We start from the raw sequence: 17,856 nt of genomic DNA on the forward strand, positions 1-17,856 counted from the left end.
GGAAACGTGTGCAATAGCCCTGTACTGCCCATTCTTAAACGTACTGATCCTACCAAACCGCCTGTTTATCGTTTTGTTATCGATTTACGGGAGGTAAATAAAATTGTGGTTCCTCAATTCCCTGTTGTGCCTGACATCACGGCGCTACTGACTCTGATTCCAGCTACTGCTTCATGGTTTTCGGTGATTGATTTGAAAAATGCGTTTTTCAGCATCCCGATTGCCGAAGAGAGCAGGGACCTTTTCGGTTTCTCTCTTGGTGGACGTAGCTTCCGGTTCAAACGCGCTCCTCAGGGCTACTGTGAAAGTCCATCGATTTACAGTCAAGCTTTGAAGGGTCAACTGGATGCGTTTAGGTTGCCGGTTGGTGCGGCTTTAATCCAATATGTCGACGACTTATTGGTGGCTGCTGATACTCAGGACATTTGCAAAATTGCTACGGTATCGTTGCTGCAACATCTCTGTGAGTTGAATCACAAGGTGTCACCTTCTAAACTCCAATATTGTTGTCAAGAAGTAACCTATCTAGGTCACTTATTGTCAAAGGAGGGAAGGAGATTGACCCCAGAGAGAATTGCAGCGATTGCGCGAATGGCTGTGCCACAAACCCAGAGAGATGTGCGTGCCTTTCTAGGTATCACGTCGTACTGCAGGCAGTGGATTCCTAATTTTTCATTGCTAGCGAAACCATTGGTGGCTCTTACGTGCAAGGATGTTTCAACTCCTTTACCATGGACGGATGAATGTCAGAAAAGTTTTTCTGAATTGCGTGATTCATTGTGTTCGGCTCCTGTGTTAGGTACCCCTGATTACAGCAAACCGTTCACGTTATATGTTCACGAGAGGGAAGGTTGTGCGTTGAGTGTCTTAACGCAACCTTTTGGTGGTAAGCAACGTCCATGTGCATATTTTTCCTCGACCTTAGACCCAGTAGCTAGAGCATTGCCGAGTTGTTTGAGAGCAACTGCGGCAGCTGCGGTCTCCATCCGACAATCAGCAGGATTGGTCATGGATAATATGCTTACGGTGATGGTTCCGCATGCAGTCGATACTCTTCTGAATCGAACGAAAACTCAGCACTTGACGAGTGCAAGGTTATCTGGGTACGAATTGACGCTCTTGGCAAGCCACATTCAGATAAAACGTTGTAATGTCCTAAATCCGGCAACTTTGTTACCAATTAGTGCAGAGTCAGATGAAGTAGCAGAACATGACTGCTACTTGCGTACAGAGGAGGAAACGAAAGGTCGAGTGGACCTTAAAAACACCCCATTGGAAGACCCTGACGGCACCCTGTATGTGGATGGGTCATGTTTTAAATTGCCGAATGGTGATGTAACTACTGCTTATGCTGTTGTGACGTTGAATACTGTTGTTGAGACTGCGAGATTGAATCAGAATTCTGCCCAAGCTGCAGAGCTGATTGCTCTTACTAGAGCATGTGTATTAGCAAAAGGTAAACGTGTGAATGTGTACACCGATAGTCAGTACGCTTTCGGTGTAGCGCATAGCTTTGGACGGTTGTGGCGAGAGCGTGGTTTCTTCACGTCGCATGGCACGAAAATACAGCATGGCCAGCTCGTGAACGATCTTTTGGATGCATTGACTTTGCCTGCTCAAGTTGCAATTGTTAAGTGTAGTGCGCATCGTAAGGTGACGGATGATGTTGGTCGTGGTAACGCGTTTGCAGACGAGATTGCTAAGGAGACTGCCCGGAACCTTAGCACTCGAATGTATGTGACGAGTTCGGTTAGGTGGCCTACAGAGTCGAGTATGTGTGAGGATACTATAGAGAGTGTGAAAGCGATTCAGAATGAGGCCACCGACACTGAAAAGACGAAGTGGAAAGAAAGTACGGGAAGGTTGGATGCGAATGGTTGCTGGATCGATTTGTCGGATCAGAAAAGATGGATGTTACCGGATGCGTATGTACTAGCCGTTGTGACAATGGCACATGGGTTAGCACATATTAGCGCGAAAGGTATTTGCAAGTTGTTGGCTGATGTGTGGAAGAATGATGGTATTACGAAGTGTGCTGAACGTCTGGTGAAGAATTGTATGGTGTGTATAATGTACAATCCTGGCAAAGGAACCCCAACTCCCCCTGGCAGTTTTGCTCCTCCTTCGTATCCCTTTGAGGTGATTCAATTGGACTTCATCCATATGGAGCGATGCAATAACCTGAAATACGTTTTGGTTGTGGTTTGCGCATTCTCCCGATGGATCGAGGCCTATCCCCTCAAAGATAATACTGCTTTGTCTACTGCGAAAATCCTACTGAAGGAATACTTTCCTCGGTATGGAATGCCTAGAGTCGTGTGGTCAGATAACGGAAGTGAGTTTGTTGGAAGTGTGATGAAGAGTGTGTGTAAGGGCCTTGGAATTAATCAAAAATTCCACAGCGCCAATCATCCCCAGTCAGCTGGATTGGTTGAAGGTTACAATGGTACCCTTAAACTAAAATTAGCGAAGATTCAGGCTACGACTGGACTTTCGTGGCCTGACGCTTTGCCTCTAGCATTACTGTCAACTAGGGCGACTGTACACTCCCGAATAGGGCTTAGTCCCTATGAAATAGTGTTCGGCCGTCCTGCGAATGTGTGGGGGGTTCCTAGGCCAGGAATATTCGTTGATCTTGAGTATCCGATGTTGATTGACTACTTACATGACTTGACTGCTAAACTGAGGTTAATTCATCAACAGGTTTACGACGCCTTGCCGACGCAGACGGAGGGTCCGGGTCACCAGCTCCATCCTGGTGATTGGGTAGTCACCCGTAACTTCTCACGCAAGAAGAATCTGGACCCCCGCTTTGTTGGACCTTACCAGGTGCTCCTGGCCACGAGGACTGCCGTTCGTCTTGAGGGGCGGAAGAATTGGGTACATGCTACCCATTGTAAACGAGTCCCTATTCCTTTACCGGCAGACCCGTGGGTGAGGAAAGGCATTGCGTCAACAGAAGCAGAGACATTGCCGGCGTTTGTGCCTTTTAGCGACGCACAGCTTGTTGAAGAACTCTCAGCGCAGCAGAAAGCCACTGTTGGAACATTGTCAGCAAAAGACTCAAGACCAAATCAACAAACTGATCAGCAGGACGCTGTCTCTTCAACGGATCCTTTGTTCGACGAGCAGACACGTCCCGGGAAACATCGATATTCTTTGCGTTCTCATACTAAGGACAAATAAAATTGTTTTCTTGCTTTGCTGAAACTGATAACTGCAATATCCTCGTTTCCCCTGATCAACTTTGAACATTTCGTATCATTGAAACTTGTTTTGTGCACATATCAAGCTTCTTCCTTGTATCTTTTTCCTTCCACAGCAGAGAATTATTGTGCTAAATAAATACATATTGTGTATTGAGGGCCGTAGGGCCGCGCGCGTACTTCCTTCTGGACAGTAGGTCTTGACGCTAGGTTAAAGGCCGTCGGTTCCTAGGAACTCCTGGGGATTGACTATTGCTGCACAGAACGAAGTGCGTCAAGAAACGTTGCGGACGGTCGTAGGGAAATGGCATTTTCGAAGCTGAACGATTTGGAAGGAGCTCAGGCGTATAGAGTCAAACTGCAGAAACTCAGTCGTACTAAATGTGTTGTATTCCAATTGTTTGTACTGTTTTTAACTGCTTCTGCATTCTTGGCGGGTGGGGTGTATTACACTATGTCTTACTTTTTACTTCCTACCCCTACTCCTACTCCTTACCCTAACCTTACTTCTACTACTTCTACTGTTTCTCCCCATTCTTTTCACATATTACCGGAACACGAACAGGCTAGACGTGTAGAATTCCGCAACAATTCCTTTATCCAGCTCCTCCATCAGCATCAGTTAGTGGTTAACACTACTAATTGTTGGGTGTGTGGGTTGATGCCACATACTACGGGTAAGGGAATTCCATATCTGGTGTTACCGTATAGTTCCCAAGGGTCAGCTCGAGCATACCAAACAATGCTTCGAAGCGCACTAGGTTTCCACCCCACTCCAGAACAACGTTCCCCCCACTCTGGTCCTACCTCGTATCAGTGGGTGCTATCGATGGCAATACAGGATTTGGAAGATGAGATCCATGATGCTTTTCTCATCCCTAAGGAAGAGGTACAAGCCTATAGGGTCCTAAGTAGAGGGGAATATAGTATGTTCACTAATGAAAAGCAGCTTAAAAGCTCGCCTCCAATATGGGTCGTACCCCACAATGGTAATCTTTGTCTCGTGGGTCGTGGTTCGCAAGCCTCACTTGGAGCCAGTGCTTGCACTGAAAGTTACGTTCTGCCAATGTCTCCGTCCCCTGTGTTTCTGGCTGCCAAGGGTACGTACTTCATCTGTCATGATCGTGCATATACATGGTTGCCCTCAGACTTCATGGGCTCATGTTTTGTTGCAAATCTGTTGCCTCCGACGTTCACTGTAGATGCCGATTACCATAAGACTAGAGTTGTACGAGGCGTAATTAGCGAAGAGGATACTGCCGGTCAAGAGGCAGGAGACTTTTTCAAGGGTTTCCTCCCGTTTTGGGGACCTATGGTTAATAGTAGGAACCTGAGACATTTGACTCGAGTGGTAGAATCGACAGCTAATGTTACTGCCAGTGCCCTTGGTAATATCACCACAGAACTTCAGGCGGAGAGACTTATGACGTTGCAAAACCGTATGGTTTTAGATGTCGTCTTGGCAGATCGCGGTGGGGTATGTAAAGTGATCCATTCGAGCTGTTGCATTTTCATACCTGATAATGCTCCTACTGTCTATCAAGCCATCTCGAAGTTGCATAAGATCTCCGAATCCATACACGTGGATGTAGGGGATTGGACGCTACTTGGTTGGTTTTGGGGCCTGATGTCGACTTGGGGTTGGAAGATTCTGATGATCATCGGGGTTGTGGTAGCGTTCCTGTTCACGTGTTGCCTTTGTGTGCAGTGTGGTCCTGCCTTATGTGGCCTCTGTGCTACAACGTGTATGAGACACCCACCTGTTACCAAGGGGACTCGGTTGGACAGATCTATGCTACAACGACATCTTGATGGTCTGATGAATATCGAATATGATTCCGACTAGTGCTTGCCTACATGAGGGCAAAAGGAGCGTCTGAGGTTCCGTGACAATTGTAAGTGGTGTTTTCGACTCGCACGAATATGGTCGAGTCTGGTATCTATGAACCGCAAATGACGAGTTTAGTAAGTGTGCGCAGTTTCGCTGTGCTAACTTAAACCGTTCGTTTGTTATGTGGGCTTCTCATCTGTACCCACGGGTTCCATCTTAGATACGGCATCCATTTTGTCTCTTGCCCTCAAGTAGTCAGCGAACGGACGCTGTCCGCTTCGCGACCCTGGGACTCCCAAGATATTTGCGGAAGACACATGTTCTTTGAAAGTGTCTTTATGACGAGGGGGTTGCTACTGTAAGGCAGGTGGCACCGCTCGAGGCTCATCTTGCCGCACGGACTTATTGTCTCAGCCGTGCATCTCATTAGGCACGTCCCTTTGATGCCTGTATCTCGTGCTTCCCGGCACCTCCCCTTTTACACCCTTTCTGATCTCCCCACTGTTTCCGTCTTCCTCTGCACCTGTCTTCGTTCCTGTTTCGATCCACTTTACTGCTGATTGGAATTTGCTAATGGTGGGAAGATGGGTTTTTACAGTTGGGAACCGCCAAATGTTTCCGCACTTATGTTCCGGACCTTGTATGTTTCAAAGCGACCAAAGCGACCCCTCTGGGAGCTAGATGTGGGAACTGAGTTGTAAACCTTTGTGTTCAATGTTAGCCTATGGGTAAGAACTGTATAAAAGGAGCGATCCACAGAACCAATTTGAAGCAGTCTCCCCAAGTTGCACGTTGTGTACTTGTCGTGACTTCTGTGTTCCCTGCAGTAAATAAACCTTGACTCTTTGACGCCGAAGGAAGTGTCCCGTGTCTCTGTGACTTGTACGCCGGAGCAGGTTACCCACGAAGGTTTCAGGTGTTGTGCCCTGGCACCGCTGGGTCCAAAAGAACCCAGTCCTTCAGACTGGGTAAGAGTGGTCTGCTTAATTCAGACACTCTGTTCATCACCACCCCCTTTTCTGAATCGTTTTTGGCCACTATAGGTGTGGCAGGGTATACTCAGACATGAGTCCCTTTCTCACTGCACCATCAGGATTCAAGCAAGCCGGGCCGAAGACGGCTGAAATGCCAGAAAAAGGTCCCCGGTAGCTTGTCTCCTTTCTGGTGAAGAATTGGCTTGGTAGTTTAGTCTGCCCTGTTCCCATGATGCACTGGGCCAGGGACAGACTGATTTGCATATAGCCAGGTTCTGAGCTGGGATGGTGCAGTGAGATAAATAACGGTGATGGATCAAGCCCTGATCTTTGGACTGGGTAAGAGTGGTCTGCTTAATTCAGACACTCTGTATATCACCACCCCCTTTTGTGAATCGTTTTTGGCCACTATAGGTGTGGCAGGGTATACTCAGACTTGAGTCCCTTTCTCACTGCACCATCAGGATTCAAGCAAGCCGGGCCGAAGACGGCTGAAATGCCAAAAACCGGTCCCCGGTAGCTTGTCTCCTTTCTGGTGAAATATTGGCTTGGTAGTTTAGTCTGCCCTGTTCCCATGATGCACTGGGCCAGGGACAGACTGATTTGCATATAGCCAGGTTCTGAGCTGGGATGGTGCAGTGAGATAAATAACGGTGATGGATCAAGCCCTGATCTTTGGACTGGGTAAGAGTGGTCTGCTTAATTCAGACACTCTGTTCATCACCACCCCCTTTTCTGAATCGTTTTTGGCCACTATAGGTGTGGCAGGGTATACTCAGACATGAGTCCCTTTCTCACTGCACCATCAGGATTCAAGCAAGCCGGGCCGAAGACGGCTGAAAGGCCAGAAACCGGTCCCCGGTAGCTTGTCTCCTTTCTGGTGAAGAATTGGCTTGGTAGTTTAGTCTGCCCTGTTCCCATGATGCACTGGGCCAGGGACAGACTGATTTGCATATAGCCAGGTTCTGAGCTGGGATGGTGCAGTGAGATAAATAACGGTGATGGATCAAGCCCTGATCTTTGGACTGGGTAAGAGTGGTCTGCTTAATTCAGACACTCTGTTCATCACCACCCCCTTTTCTGAATCGTTTTTGGCCACTATAGGTGTGGCAGGGTATACTCAGACATGAGTCCCTTTCTCACTGCACCATCAGGATTCAAGCAAGCCGGGCCGAAGACAGCTGAAATGCCAGAAACCGGTCCCCGGTAGCTTGTCTCCTTTCTGGTGAAGAATTAGCTTGGTAGTTTAGTCTGCCTTGTTCCCATGATGCACTGGGCCAGGGACAGACTGATTTGCATATAGCCAGGTTCTGAGCTGGGATGGTGCAGTGAGATAAATAACGGTGATGGATCAAGCCCTGATCTTTGGACTGGGTAAGAGTGGTCTGCTTAATTCAGACACTCTGTTCATCACCACCCCCTTTTCTGAATCGTTTTTGGCCACTATAGGTGTGGCAGGGTATACTCAGACATGAGTCCCTTTCTCACTGCACCATCAGGATTCAAGCAAGCCGGGCCAAAGACGGCTGAAATGCCAGAAACCGGTCCCCGGTAGCTTGTCTCCTTTCTGGTGAAGAATTGGCTTGGTAGTTTAGTCTGCCCTGTTCCCATGATGCACTGGGCCAGGGACAGACTGATTTGCATATAGCCAGGTTCTGAGCTGGGATGGTGCAGTGAGATAAATAACGATGATGGATCAAGCCCTGATCTTTGGACTGGGTAAGAGTGGTCTGCTCAATTCAGACACTCTGTTCATCACCACCCCCTTTTCTGAATCGTTTTTGGCCACTATAGGTGTGGCAGGGTATACTCAGACATGAGTCCCTTTCTCACTGCACCATCAGGATTCAAGCAAGCCGGTCCGAAGACGGCTGAAATGCCAGAAACCGGTCCCCGGTAGCTTGTCTCCTTTCTGGTGAAGAATTGGCTTGGTAGTTTAGTCTGCCCTGTTCCCATGATGCACTGGGCCAGGGACAGACTGATTTGCATATAGCCAGGTTCTGAGCTGGGATGGTGCAGTGAGATAAATAACGGTGATGGATCAAGCCCTGATCTTTGGACTCGGTAAGAGTGGTCTGCTTAATTCAGACACTCTGTTCATCACCACCCCCTTTTCTGAATCATACAAAGGTATCATGGTCAGCTTTTGGGCCATTTTTTCATGCTCTGTTGAAGAAGTTGTGCCACAAAAAACTAAGGCCCTGCGGTCAAGTTCCGTGAAACGTATACAATTTTGATACCTTGCGCCGCTGCTCTAGAAAATGCCCACATTACCTATCAGAAATATTTATTACACCAAGTTCTACTGTACATTGTTACAGCAGGTATCTTCAGCTTGTTTCCTAATGATGTAGTCATTCTCTGGTCCATTTTGGACACAAGGGTAGATTTTGTGCTGAGAAAATAGTGCTAAATGCCAGGTTACGCTCCTCACTTAATTCTCGCGTACTTTTACTGTAATCTCACGGAATTCGCTGTAGCAAATTAGGTGAGTTATGGCCATCCCTAATGATGACACAAAGGGATATAGCATAGGAGTGGTGGAAACTCTTATGGTCCAACATAGGAGAGATGGAGTATGGGAAAGAACGGATGTATAGAGATTGAAATTGTGTCCTATGAGGATTGTGGTTGTCTCTTTACATTACAGAACATTTTAGGGATTCTGGCAAACAGTTTCAGGATACAAGTTGAGATGGAAATGGCCATGCTCAATCAATTCATTCAGGAAGAGAATGGATAGGGAACTTACCTAGCGGGACACTCACACAATGAATTGCAGTTTGTTCCTGATCTGTAAACTAAATAATGAATGAAGCCAGATTTATATATCGCGCAACTTAGCCCCAGAGGGCATCAAGGCGCCTAGCCAAATAAAACGATAAGGTCAAAGAGCATGATTACTGGTAGGCCTTGGTGAAACACCACGTCTTTAGAGCTTTCTTAAAAAGAGCCATGGTGGGTTGGGATTTGATCTCAGAGGGGAAGGCATTCCATAGTTTAGGGGCCACAGATGAAAAGGCTCTTCCGCCCCATCTGACCTTGTTTGTCCGAGGGACGGTGAGAAGGTTCTCATTGGCAGAGCGAAGATTTCTGCTAGGGGTGTAGGGACTCAGAAGGGAGCTTATGGCCTCAGAGCTGCCGCCGGATAGGGCACTGAAAACTAGGCATAGGATTTTAAAAGAGACTCTGGACTGGATCAGGAGCCAGTGAAGACTCTTCCTAGCAAGAGAAACAGAAGCGGTGCTAGGGACGTCCAGAGCAAATCTGGCAGCCGCGTTCTGGATGGTCTGGAGGCGTTGGATGAGGCCTTTATTGATGCCTGCATAAAGGGCGTTACAATAATTCAGCCGTGATGTAACAAAGGCCACCACGGTCTGTTTGCGAGCTTGAGGGGAGAGATAGTGGTCAATTTTTCTAAGAACCTTAATAACTCCCCAACAGGTAGAAACAGTTCTATTGACCTGTAGTGACATGTCCAGAGAAGTATCGAAGATCACGCCAAGATTCTGGGCAGAATTTGACGGTACGGGACAGGCTCCGAGAGAAGGAGGCCACCATTCATTGGACCAACTGTTTTGATCTTTACCGAAGATCAAGACCTCGGTTTTCTCTCCGATCAGCTTCAGGGCGTTTAAAATCATCCAATCGGAGACAGCCTGCATGCAGTTCCTGAAGCTATGCTCCTTTGTCATTCAATTCTTACAGTGAGTTATTGTTATGTAAGCCATTTTTTCCAAATGGAAAACAAAATTAATAAAAAGTTAAACAACAGGACCCCTCGTGTCTGTTACACACATCATAGAGGTATGCTTTTTATGCCCCAGGATCTCCCTGTTGCCCTCTTTGGGAGTTTTTTCAGTCCGCTTTCTGTCTTCCTGACTTATCACCACAGCCTATCTACATACACTGGAGCATGCATAAATCCACCTTGCATCCACCGGATGTGGCAAGTAACAAGACCAATGAAGACTGCCTTATATTACACCTGCAATTCACCTGACTTATAAAGTTGGCCTAATCACCAAAGAGTAGCACTGAACCCTCAAATTCCATAGCCCAGGGTCCCTACAGAATGGGATCATCCCCATAGGACATTTACAATAAGCATGATGCAAGGACCTCAGTCACCTGCTGCTTGCATGACTTGTTTGGAAGCCGGCCCACCAGGTACATGAGAAAACTCCAGCAATGCTTCTTTCAAAGTCCTTTGCCTAGAGTGGGATGAATGATTTTATTATCTCCTTCAGCATGATTATCAAGACACATTTGTGATTAAAACCTCTTTGGACCAAATTACAAGTTCCCAGTTAACCCTGGTGAGATATCAGGACTGTAATTAATAATTCCTGCCAATATCCCCCCAGTTGATGATGATTAAAAAGTATTTATGGGGAATAACATGCATACTACGTCCAATTCTACATGATTTACCCCTTCCACTGGAAAATAGGCCCAACGTGGCTCAAAGCAGGTGGTAAGTGTAAGTGGCCATTTTTCATTGCATTGGGAGGTGGACGGGGAGTGGGGGACAGCAGGAGGGTAAAAGTTCTTTGAATTTAGTTGGGAGGCGCTTTTTCTGCTTCGCAATGCTGATCTAACTATAAGGAAGGGTTGTAGAGGTGTCAGCAGCAACCCCGCAAATCAGCAGAGGAGTCCGGGGACGGTGTCTCTGGCCCTCGAATTATTGGGATCTGAGATTACAAACTCAATAATTCCAGCCTTGGAGCCACAGAAAAGTTTTAGGTAACCGAAACTGTATCCCCATCGGAGATATCGCTCCGGGCAACTCGTAATGAGCCTTACAGGATTAGTAATATCTGAGAGAAGGATAAAAAGAACTGAAGAGGATAGGGTGAGGAGGATTGCACTGCAAAGTTCTGTTTTGGCTCCTACAATGTCAAAGAACTTTACAGTGAAAAATATATACAAGATATCTTATAGGTAGATGATCAGAGATTGCATATCCTATCATTTGCAATTCATCAACTTCATCCTCACTTAATGCATAACGTCTTATGTATTGTTAGTGATTCCTACATGGCATCCTGATGCTGAGAGGTAAGAAGATCACTGCATGACACCAACTCAAAATCATTATCAAGCACAAAACAGGATTTAGGTTTACATGCGTTTCTGAAATGGAGGTGTGATGAGATCTCTTTTAGGGTTTTCGGTATTGCGTTCCATGATTTCCCCACCGTACAGCCAGGAGTTCTGCCGCCGAGACGTAAGTTCTTAAACATAGGCATCACCAGCTTATGGTCATCAGTTGTTTGAAGGCTCCTCTGTTGTAGATTCCTTGATGGACCATACAAGTGGACTTAAATAGGAGTGTTTTCTAAACAGGCAACCAATGTAGTTTGTGTCTGGATGCAGTTACCCAATTCGCAATATCAAACGAATCGCTGCGCTGTGCCGCACCCGAAGTATTGACAGTCCCACGTTCGACATGCTTAAATAGAGGGGGTTACAATAATGCAATCTATTTCTTTTTTTTTAGTTTTATATAGGGCAAACTAGACCCAAAGGTATCAGAGCGCTTTACACGAGCACCGCGCTACATACAGACACATTCTGTTTTTTTTTAAGTGTTTTAATGCAAACAAGCCGTTGGAAACGTGATGGTAGCTCAAATTATTTAGAAGCCTCAAGAGTCCTCAGCTCCTTCTTAACTAGGTTGTGCTAGTTTTTTTAAATGTTTCAATTGGCTATTTTAATTAAAGCTGAAGTTGCCGTAATATTAGCAAACAGTCATTTCCCCCTCACGCATTTCTGGTCCTGATCCAAACCTTTTTCCTGGAATGAAGTCTGACTTTACTATCACCAAGTTCAAGATCATGACTGAATGAAGGAAAAAGAACAATGCTGAGGAGTTCCTCTTGAACTACAGATCTAGTCAACATCTTACTGACGCTCTCTAGGATGAAAGCCACAGCTCGCTGAAAAAAGAACACAGCACAGTTCTAGATTGGAAGATCCTGAATGTTCCCCCCGCGCCGCACGGCCACCAGCTGCTGCGTGTGCCCCTTGCCCTGCTGCCTCGCTGCCGCTGACCACGCCCCCTCCGGCGTGCTCCGTGATCGCCTGCCGGCTCTCCTGTTACTGTTGCTAGGTGTTGTCTTTTACCCTGTTTTTGCCCCCATTTGTGCCTGCTTTTTATTAATTTTGTTGTTCCTGTGTTTACGTTTTCCTTCCTGGTTGTCCGCCTACCTCGCCGCCCTCCGCTCTCCCTTCCCGCCACCGCCGCTTTCCCCGCCCCTTTTTCTCTTCTGTACCCTCCCCGCTCCCGCCTCCCAGCTGCTCCGCCCACCCGCGCACTTGGCCTTAAATGGCGACCGTGCGACGCAGGTGAGTGTGACCCACTTGTGGGACACCCCCGCGCCGCACGGCCACCAGCTGCTGCGTGTGCCCCTTGCCCTGCTGCCTCGCTGCCGCTGACCACGCCCCCTCCGGCGTGCTCCGTGATCGCCTGCCGGCTCTCCTGTTACTGTTGCTAGGTGTTGTCTTTTACCCTGTTTTTGCCCCCATTTGTGCCTGCTTTTTATTAATTTTGTTGTTCCTGTGTTTACGTTTTCCTTCCTGGTTGTCCGCCTACCTCGCCGCCCTCCGCTCTCCCTTCCCGCCACCGCCGCTTTCCCCCGCCCCTTTTTCTCTTCTGTACCCTCCCCGCTCCCGCCTCCCAGCTGCTCCGCCCACCCGCGCACTTCGCCTTAAATGGCGACCGTGCGAACGCGCAGCGGTCACGCGCAGCGGGCGCGCCGTTTGTGCGCCGAAGGCGCGCCAAAGGTAAGCCCGTCTGCGCCCGTCCGCGACCGGATCGCGACCAGCGCCAGGACCCCTGGCCCCCGAAGACCCCGACCGACCCGCCTGACGTACTCCGCCGCCACCCTCATCGCACTCAACACCGGCCGACTCCCAGAATGCCATCAAGCCACTCCACGACGTACCCACGGACCTTTCAGCTGCCACGCCTGCAAATTCACCTGCATCCGGACCGGCCTCGCACCAGCACCCGCCAAGTCGAACACCAGCAGCACCCACCTCAAGTGCATCCTGCTCAACACCCGCTCCGTCCACAGACACGCCATCGAACTCTGGAACCTCCTAGACGCCACAGCCCCAGACGTTGCCTTCCTCACGGAGACCTGGATGAACGCCTCTTCAGCTCCCGACATCGCCATCGCTATCCCAGAGGGCTACAAGATCGTCCGGAGGGACCGCAACGCCAACCAGATGGGAGGAGGCATCGCCATCATCCACAGGAACACCATCCGTCTCACGACCAGCACCGACAACACCCTGACCAGCGCCGAACACCTGCATTTCCAGATCCACACCAACCCGAACACCACCCTCAGAGGCACCCTGATCTACCGACCCCCTGGACCACGCACACAATTCAGCGAGGACATCGCCGACTTCGTCAGCCCGCATGCCCTCCCCTCCGCGGACTACATCCTCCTGGGGGACCTCAACTTCCACCTGGAGAACAACAACGACCGCAACACCAGCACCCTGCTCGACAACCTCGCCAATCTTGGACTCAAGCAACTGGTGTCCACCCCCACCCACCTCGCCGGACACACACTCGACGCAGTCTTCTCTTCCAGCACAGACATCGACTTCAGCCACGCCACAGAGCTTCAATGGACGGACCACAGCTGCGTCCACTTCACCTTCAAGAGAACGACGACCCACCACCACCAGCAACAGGCCGCCCGCAGAAGCTGGAACAAGATCACAGCAGACCAGCTCGCCACCTCCCTGAGCCAGCACCCCCCTGCCAGCTCAGCGAACCCCAGCCAGGCCGCCGACAACCTCACGAAGTGGATCAGCATCTGCGCGGACGAGCTCGCCCCGCTGAGGACCCCGCCCAGCAGACCCGGCAGCAAGAAAGCCCCGTGGTTCACCGACGAACTCAAGAGCTCCAAGAAGAACTGCCGAGCCCTCGAGAAAGTCTGGAGAAGGGAACCTACACCGGACAACAGGACCTCCTTCAAGCTTGCCACCCGGAAGCACCACCAGCTGATCCGCGCCGCCAAGAAAACAGCATTCAAGGACCGGTTGGACAACAACGCACACAACGGCAAGGAACTCTTCAACATCGTGAAAGAGCTTTCCAACCCCAGCGCAGGAAACAACGACATCACCCCATCGCAAGACCTCTGCAACTCCCTCGCTTCATACTTCCACAACAAGATCGCGGACATACACAACAGCTTCAACAACCAACCAACGCACACCATGACCGAACAACCACCCCCCACCACCACCCTCCACGCCTGGACCCCGATCAGCACCGAAGACACCATCCGCACGATGAACTCCATCCACTCCGGATCACCGACCGACCCCTGCCCTCACCACGTCTTCAACAAGGCCGACGCTGTCATCGCACCCCACCTGCGAGACATCATCAACACTTCCTTCGACACCGCCACCTTCCCTGAGAGCTGGAAACACGCCGAACTCAGCGCTCTACTCAAGAAACCAACAGCGGACCCCACCGAACTCAAGAACTACCGCCCCATCTCGCTCCTCCCGTTTCCAGCCAAAGTCATCGAGAAGACCGTCAACAAGCAGATGGCCGCCTTCCTCGAGACGAACGGATCCCTCGACCCCTCACAGTCCGGCTTCCGAGCCAATCACAGCACCGAGACCGCCCTCATCGCCGCCACCGATGACATCCGAGCCCTGATGGACAATGGAGAAACAGCGGCCCTCATCCTCCTAGACCTCTCCGCGGCATTCGACACGGTCTGCCACCGCACCCTAGTACAGCGCCTCAGCAACATCGGAATCCAGGACAAGGCGCTGGAATGGATCATCTCCTTCCTCGACGGAAGAAAACAGAGAGTCCGCCTACCACCGTACAAGTCAGAGGCCTCCGAAGTCATCTGCGGCGTCCCTCAAGGATCATCTCTGAGCCCCACCCTCTTCAACGTCTACATGAGCCCACTCGCGGCCATCGTACGCAAACACAACCTCAGCATAATCTCCTACGCCGACGACACCCAGCTGATCCTCTCCCTGACCAACGACCCCGCCTCCGCCAGAGCCAACCTGCACGAAGGGATGAAAGAGGTAGCCGAGTGGATGACGACCAGCCGCCTGAAACTGAACTCTGACAAGACGGAGGTCCTCATCCTGGGCTCTTCACCCTCCGCCTGGGACGACTCCTGGTGGCCTCCCGCCCTGGGCACCGCACCCAAACCGACAGACCATTCACGCAACCTGGGCTTCATCCTGGACTCCTCCCTCTCCATGACCAGGCAAGTCAACAACGTCTCCTCGGCGTGCTTCAACATCCTACGCATGCTACGGAAGATCTTCTGGTGGATCCCCACCGAGACCAGGAAGACCGTCACCCAGGCCCTCGTCACCAGCCGACTGGACTACGGCAACGCCCTCTACGCCGGTACCACCGCCAAGCTCCAGAAGAGACTCCAGCGGATCCAGAACGCCTCAGCCAGACTCATCCTCGACATCCCACGAACCAGCCACATCACCGGACATCTGAGAGACCTTCACTGGCTCCCCGTCATCAAAAGAATCACCTTCCGCCTCCTCACCCACGCACACAAAGCCCTACACGACCAAGGCCCGAGCTACCTCAACAGCCGGATCAACTTCTACGCTCCCAAACGCCACCTCCGATCAGCCAACCACGCCCTCGCCGCCGTCCCCCGCATCCGAAGAGCGACTACAGGAGGAAGGTCCTTCTCCTACCTGGCCGCCAAGACCTGGAACTCCCTCCCTCCCGACCTGCGCCTGACCCAAGACCACCTCTCCTTCAGGAAGAAGCTGAAGACCTGGCTGTTCGAGCAGTAGCGGCACCCCCCCCCCCCAGCGCCTTGAGACCCTACGGGTATGTAGCGCGCTCTATAAGTGTCACTGATTGATTGATTGATTCCTGTTGACTGGACCTGTGGACAGCAGAAGAAGGCCTCCATTTTGAAAGCCGAAGAGTGGAAGCCATGTAACTACAATTCATGAAGATAGGGGGATGGATGTTATTGAGTGGGGCAGGTGAAGGGTCAATGCCAAGAGTGGCAAACTGCATGATGACAACTCTAGGTTCTCCAAACTGTAGAGAATGGATAAGGTCAAGGAATGTTGTTACATTAGGTTAATATTAAAAATGTAATAGATGACATTTAACTTTGTATCAGAGATGCAATGGTTATAGTCAGGTGCAATTGATGAAGTCTTGCAAAGAAGGAATGTTGATGGGCGATGAGGATTTTCAACCTACTAAAGATGTGGGCATGTTGTGGTTGGTCTCAGAAATGTAGGTAAGTGCTGGAAGAGAGGCTGAGAGGGGAACAGGAGTTCTGGTGCATACAACACTTGTTTGGGGATAATGAAGTATACTGAATTTTGCATTTTAAGACTAGGTAATCATGGTTGGGCCAATTTGTCTAAGATTGTAACCTGTAAGGAGATTTGGACAGTGATTTTTACAACTGTAATGTACTACTTGAATGCCATTGGTTTGTTCGAACACTGACTCACATTCTGTATCAAGATGCTAGTGTTTCATTTGTTCTACTTTATCACTCACTGTGGTTTAAAATCAATAAAATCTGTTTATAAAAAAACGTATTAAAAATAATTGTCCTGGATTTTGTTGCCTCAACATTTCCGCTGGTTTTGATATTTTAAGCGTGTGTGTGTGTTTTGAGTGTGAACTTCCACTTTATTTGTTGTCTGTGTATTGTATGTGCTGTTGTCGTCCGTAGCCGTCAGTGGGGCATTATGTGTGTAGGTTAGAGTTGTGGATTGGTGTTTGTGGTGAAAATAGGGAAGATGTTGGGGCTTGTTTTTTCTTTCTTTATCTTCTTGGTAAGTAAATTTAATGCTTAGGGACCATACGTTATCACCCATTTTCTATGTTCTCTCGGAGAGGTTTCGAGTTTTCTGTAAGCTTACTTGGTGGATAGTCACACTGTGTGAGCACATTTCCAATGTAGCTCAACTTCCAAATCCCACGAGTAATCCAGCAGTCCTAGCTTACTCAAGGAATTTAGCAGTAAGACAGAGGTACTACCAAAGTAAATCATAGCAAAATATTTGTGAATTGGGTCGAAAATGCTCAGTTTCAAAATAGTACACAAAATGCCCAGCTGACCACAAAAAAACACTGCTAGCACAACACAAAAAGGTGTAAGTATCTTTGTGTGTGTATTAGGAGCAAAGAAAAGCAAAACTGTTGGTAAGATGGAACTGGAAATGGAAACTGTTGGTAAGATGCATAAGGTCTCCCAGCCCACTCCATGTCACACAATATCCCTTTGCGAATCTGCGGCTTTCCTTTCACAAATCAGGAGCTATCAGGCAGGACTGACCAGCAGCACAGCTGATTGAACAATTCTGAAATCTGAAGGACCACACCATGGTAAAAAAAAAAACTTTGAGATATTCATGCAACCCATTCTACCAACACCTTGTAAAAGTTAGCTGTATCGTGTTTCTTCAGGCATGGAGCGTGGTGAACAGTATGACCTGGCCAGTAGAGAGAAATTGGATAACTCCGCTGAAGGATACAGGTTTCTTCGTAGACTTGGATGGTGGCCTGATCGGCCTCCAGTCGGATGATCTCCCCCACCAGTTCCGAGTGGCCCACGCGCACCAGTTCATACATGGCTGCTCCCGCCATTTCACATGCAATCACCACTAAGAAGAGAAACAAGGTTATTATTTGGGAGCCACACCACTCTCATAGCCAACGTCATCCCATCTTTAAGTCAATAAGTGACCCGTCTGTTGGAAATTGGCAATGCCCTACACTCGTACACTGACTGGAGTTAGGGTAACACAATGTTGTTCACACAATACAAAA

General features: G+C 49.2%; 1 protein-coding gene across 2 annotated transcripts in view; it reads right to left on the reverse strand.

Moving 5' to 3' along the window:
• Nucleotides 1-17,856, reverse strand: part of LOC147677768 (V-type proton ATPase catalytic subunit A-like) — a 67,181-nt gene that overhangs the window by 34,152 nt on the left and 15,173 nt on the right. The window contains exon 3 of one of the 2 annotated variants that reach the window (XM_086945420.1): nt 17,562-17,690. In XM_086945420.1, the coding sequence (XP_086801546.1) occupies nt 17,562-17,690 (129 nt within the window). Of the gene's footprint in view, nt 1-8,137; nt 8,725-17,561; nt 17,691-17,856 lie in introns of those variants that run through there. The other variant, XM_086945421.1, reaches the window with a different exon arrangement.

The sequence above is a fragment of the Lissotriton vulgaris genome, chromosome 12 (genome assembly GCF_964263255.1).
Source record: "Lissotriton vulgaris chromosome 12, aLisVul1.2, whole genome shotgun sequence".
Lineage (NCBI taxonomy): Eukaryota > Metazoa > Chordata > Amphibia > Caudata > Salamandridae > Lissotriton > Lissotriton vulgaris.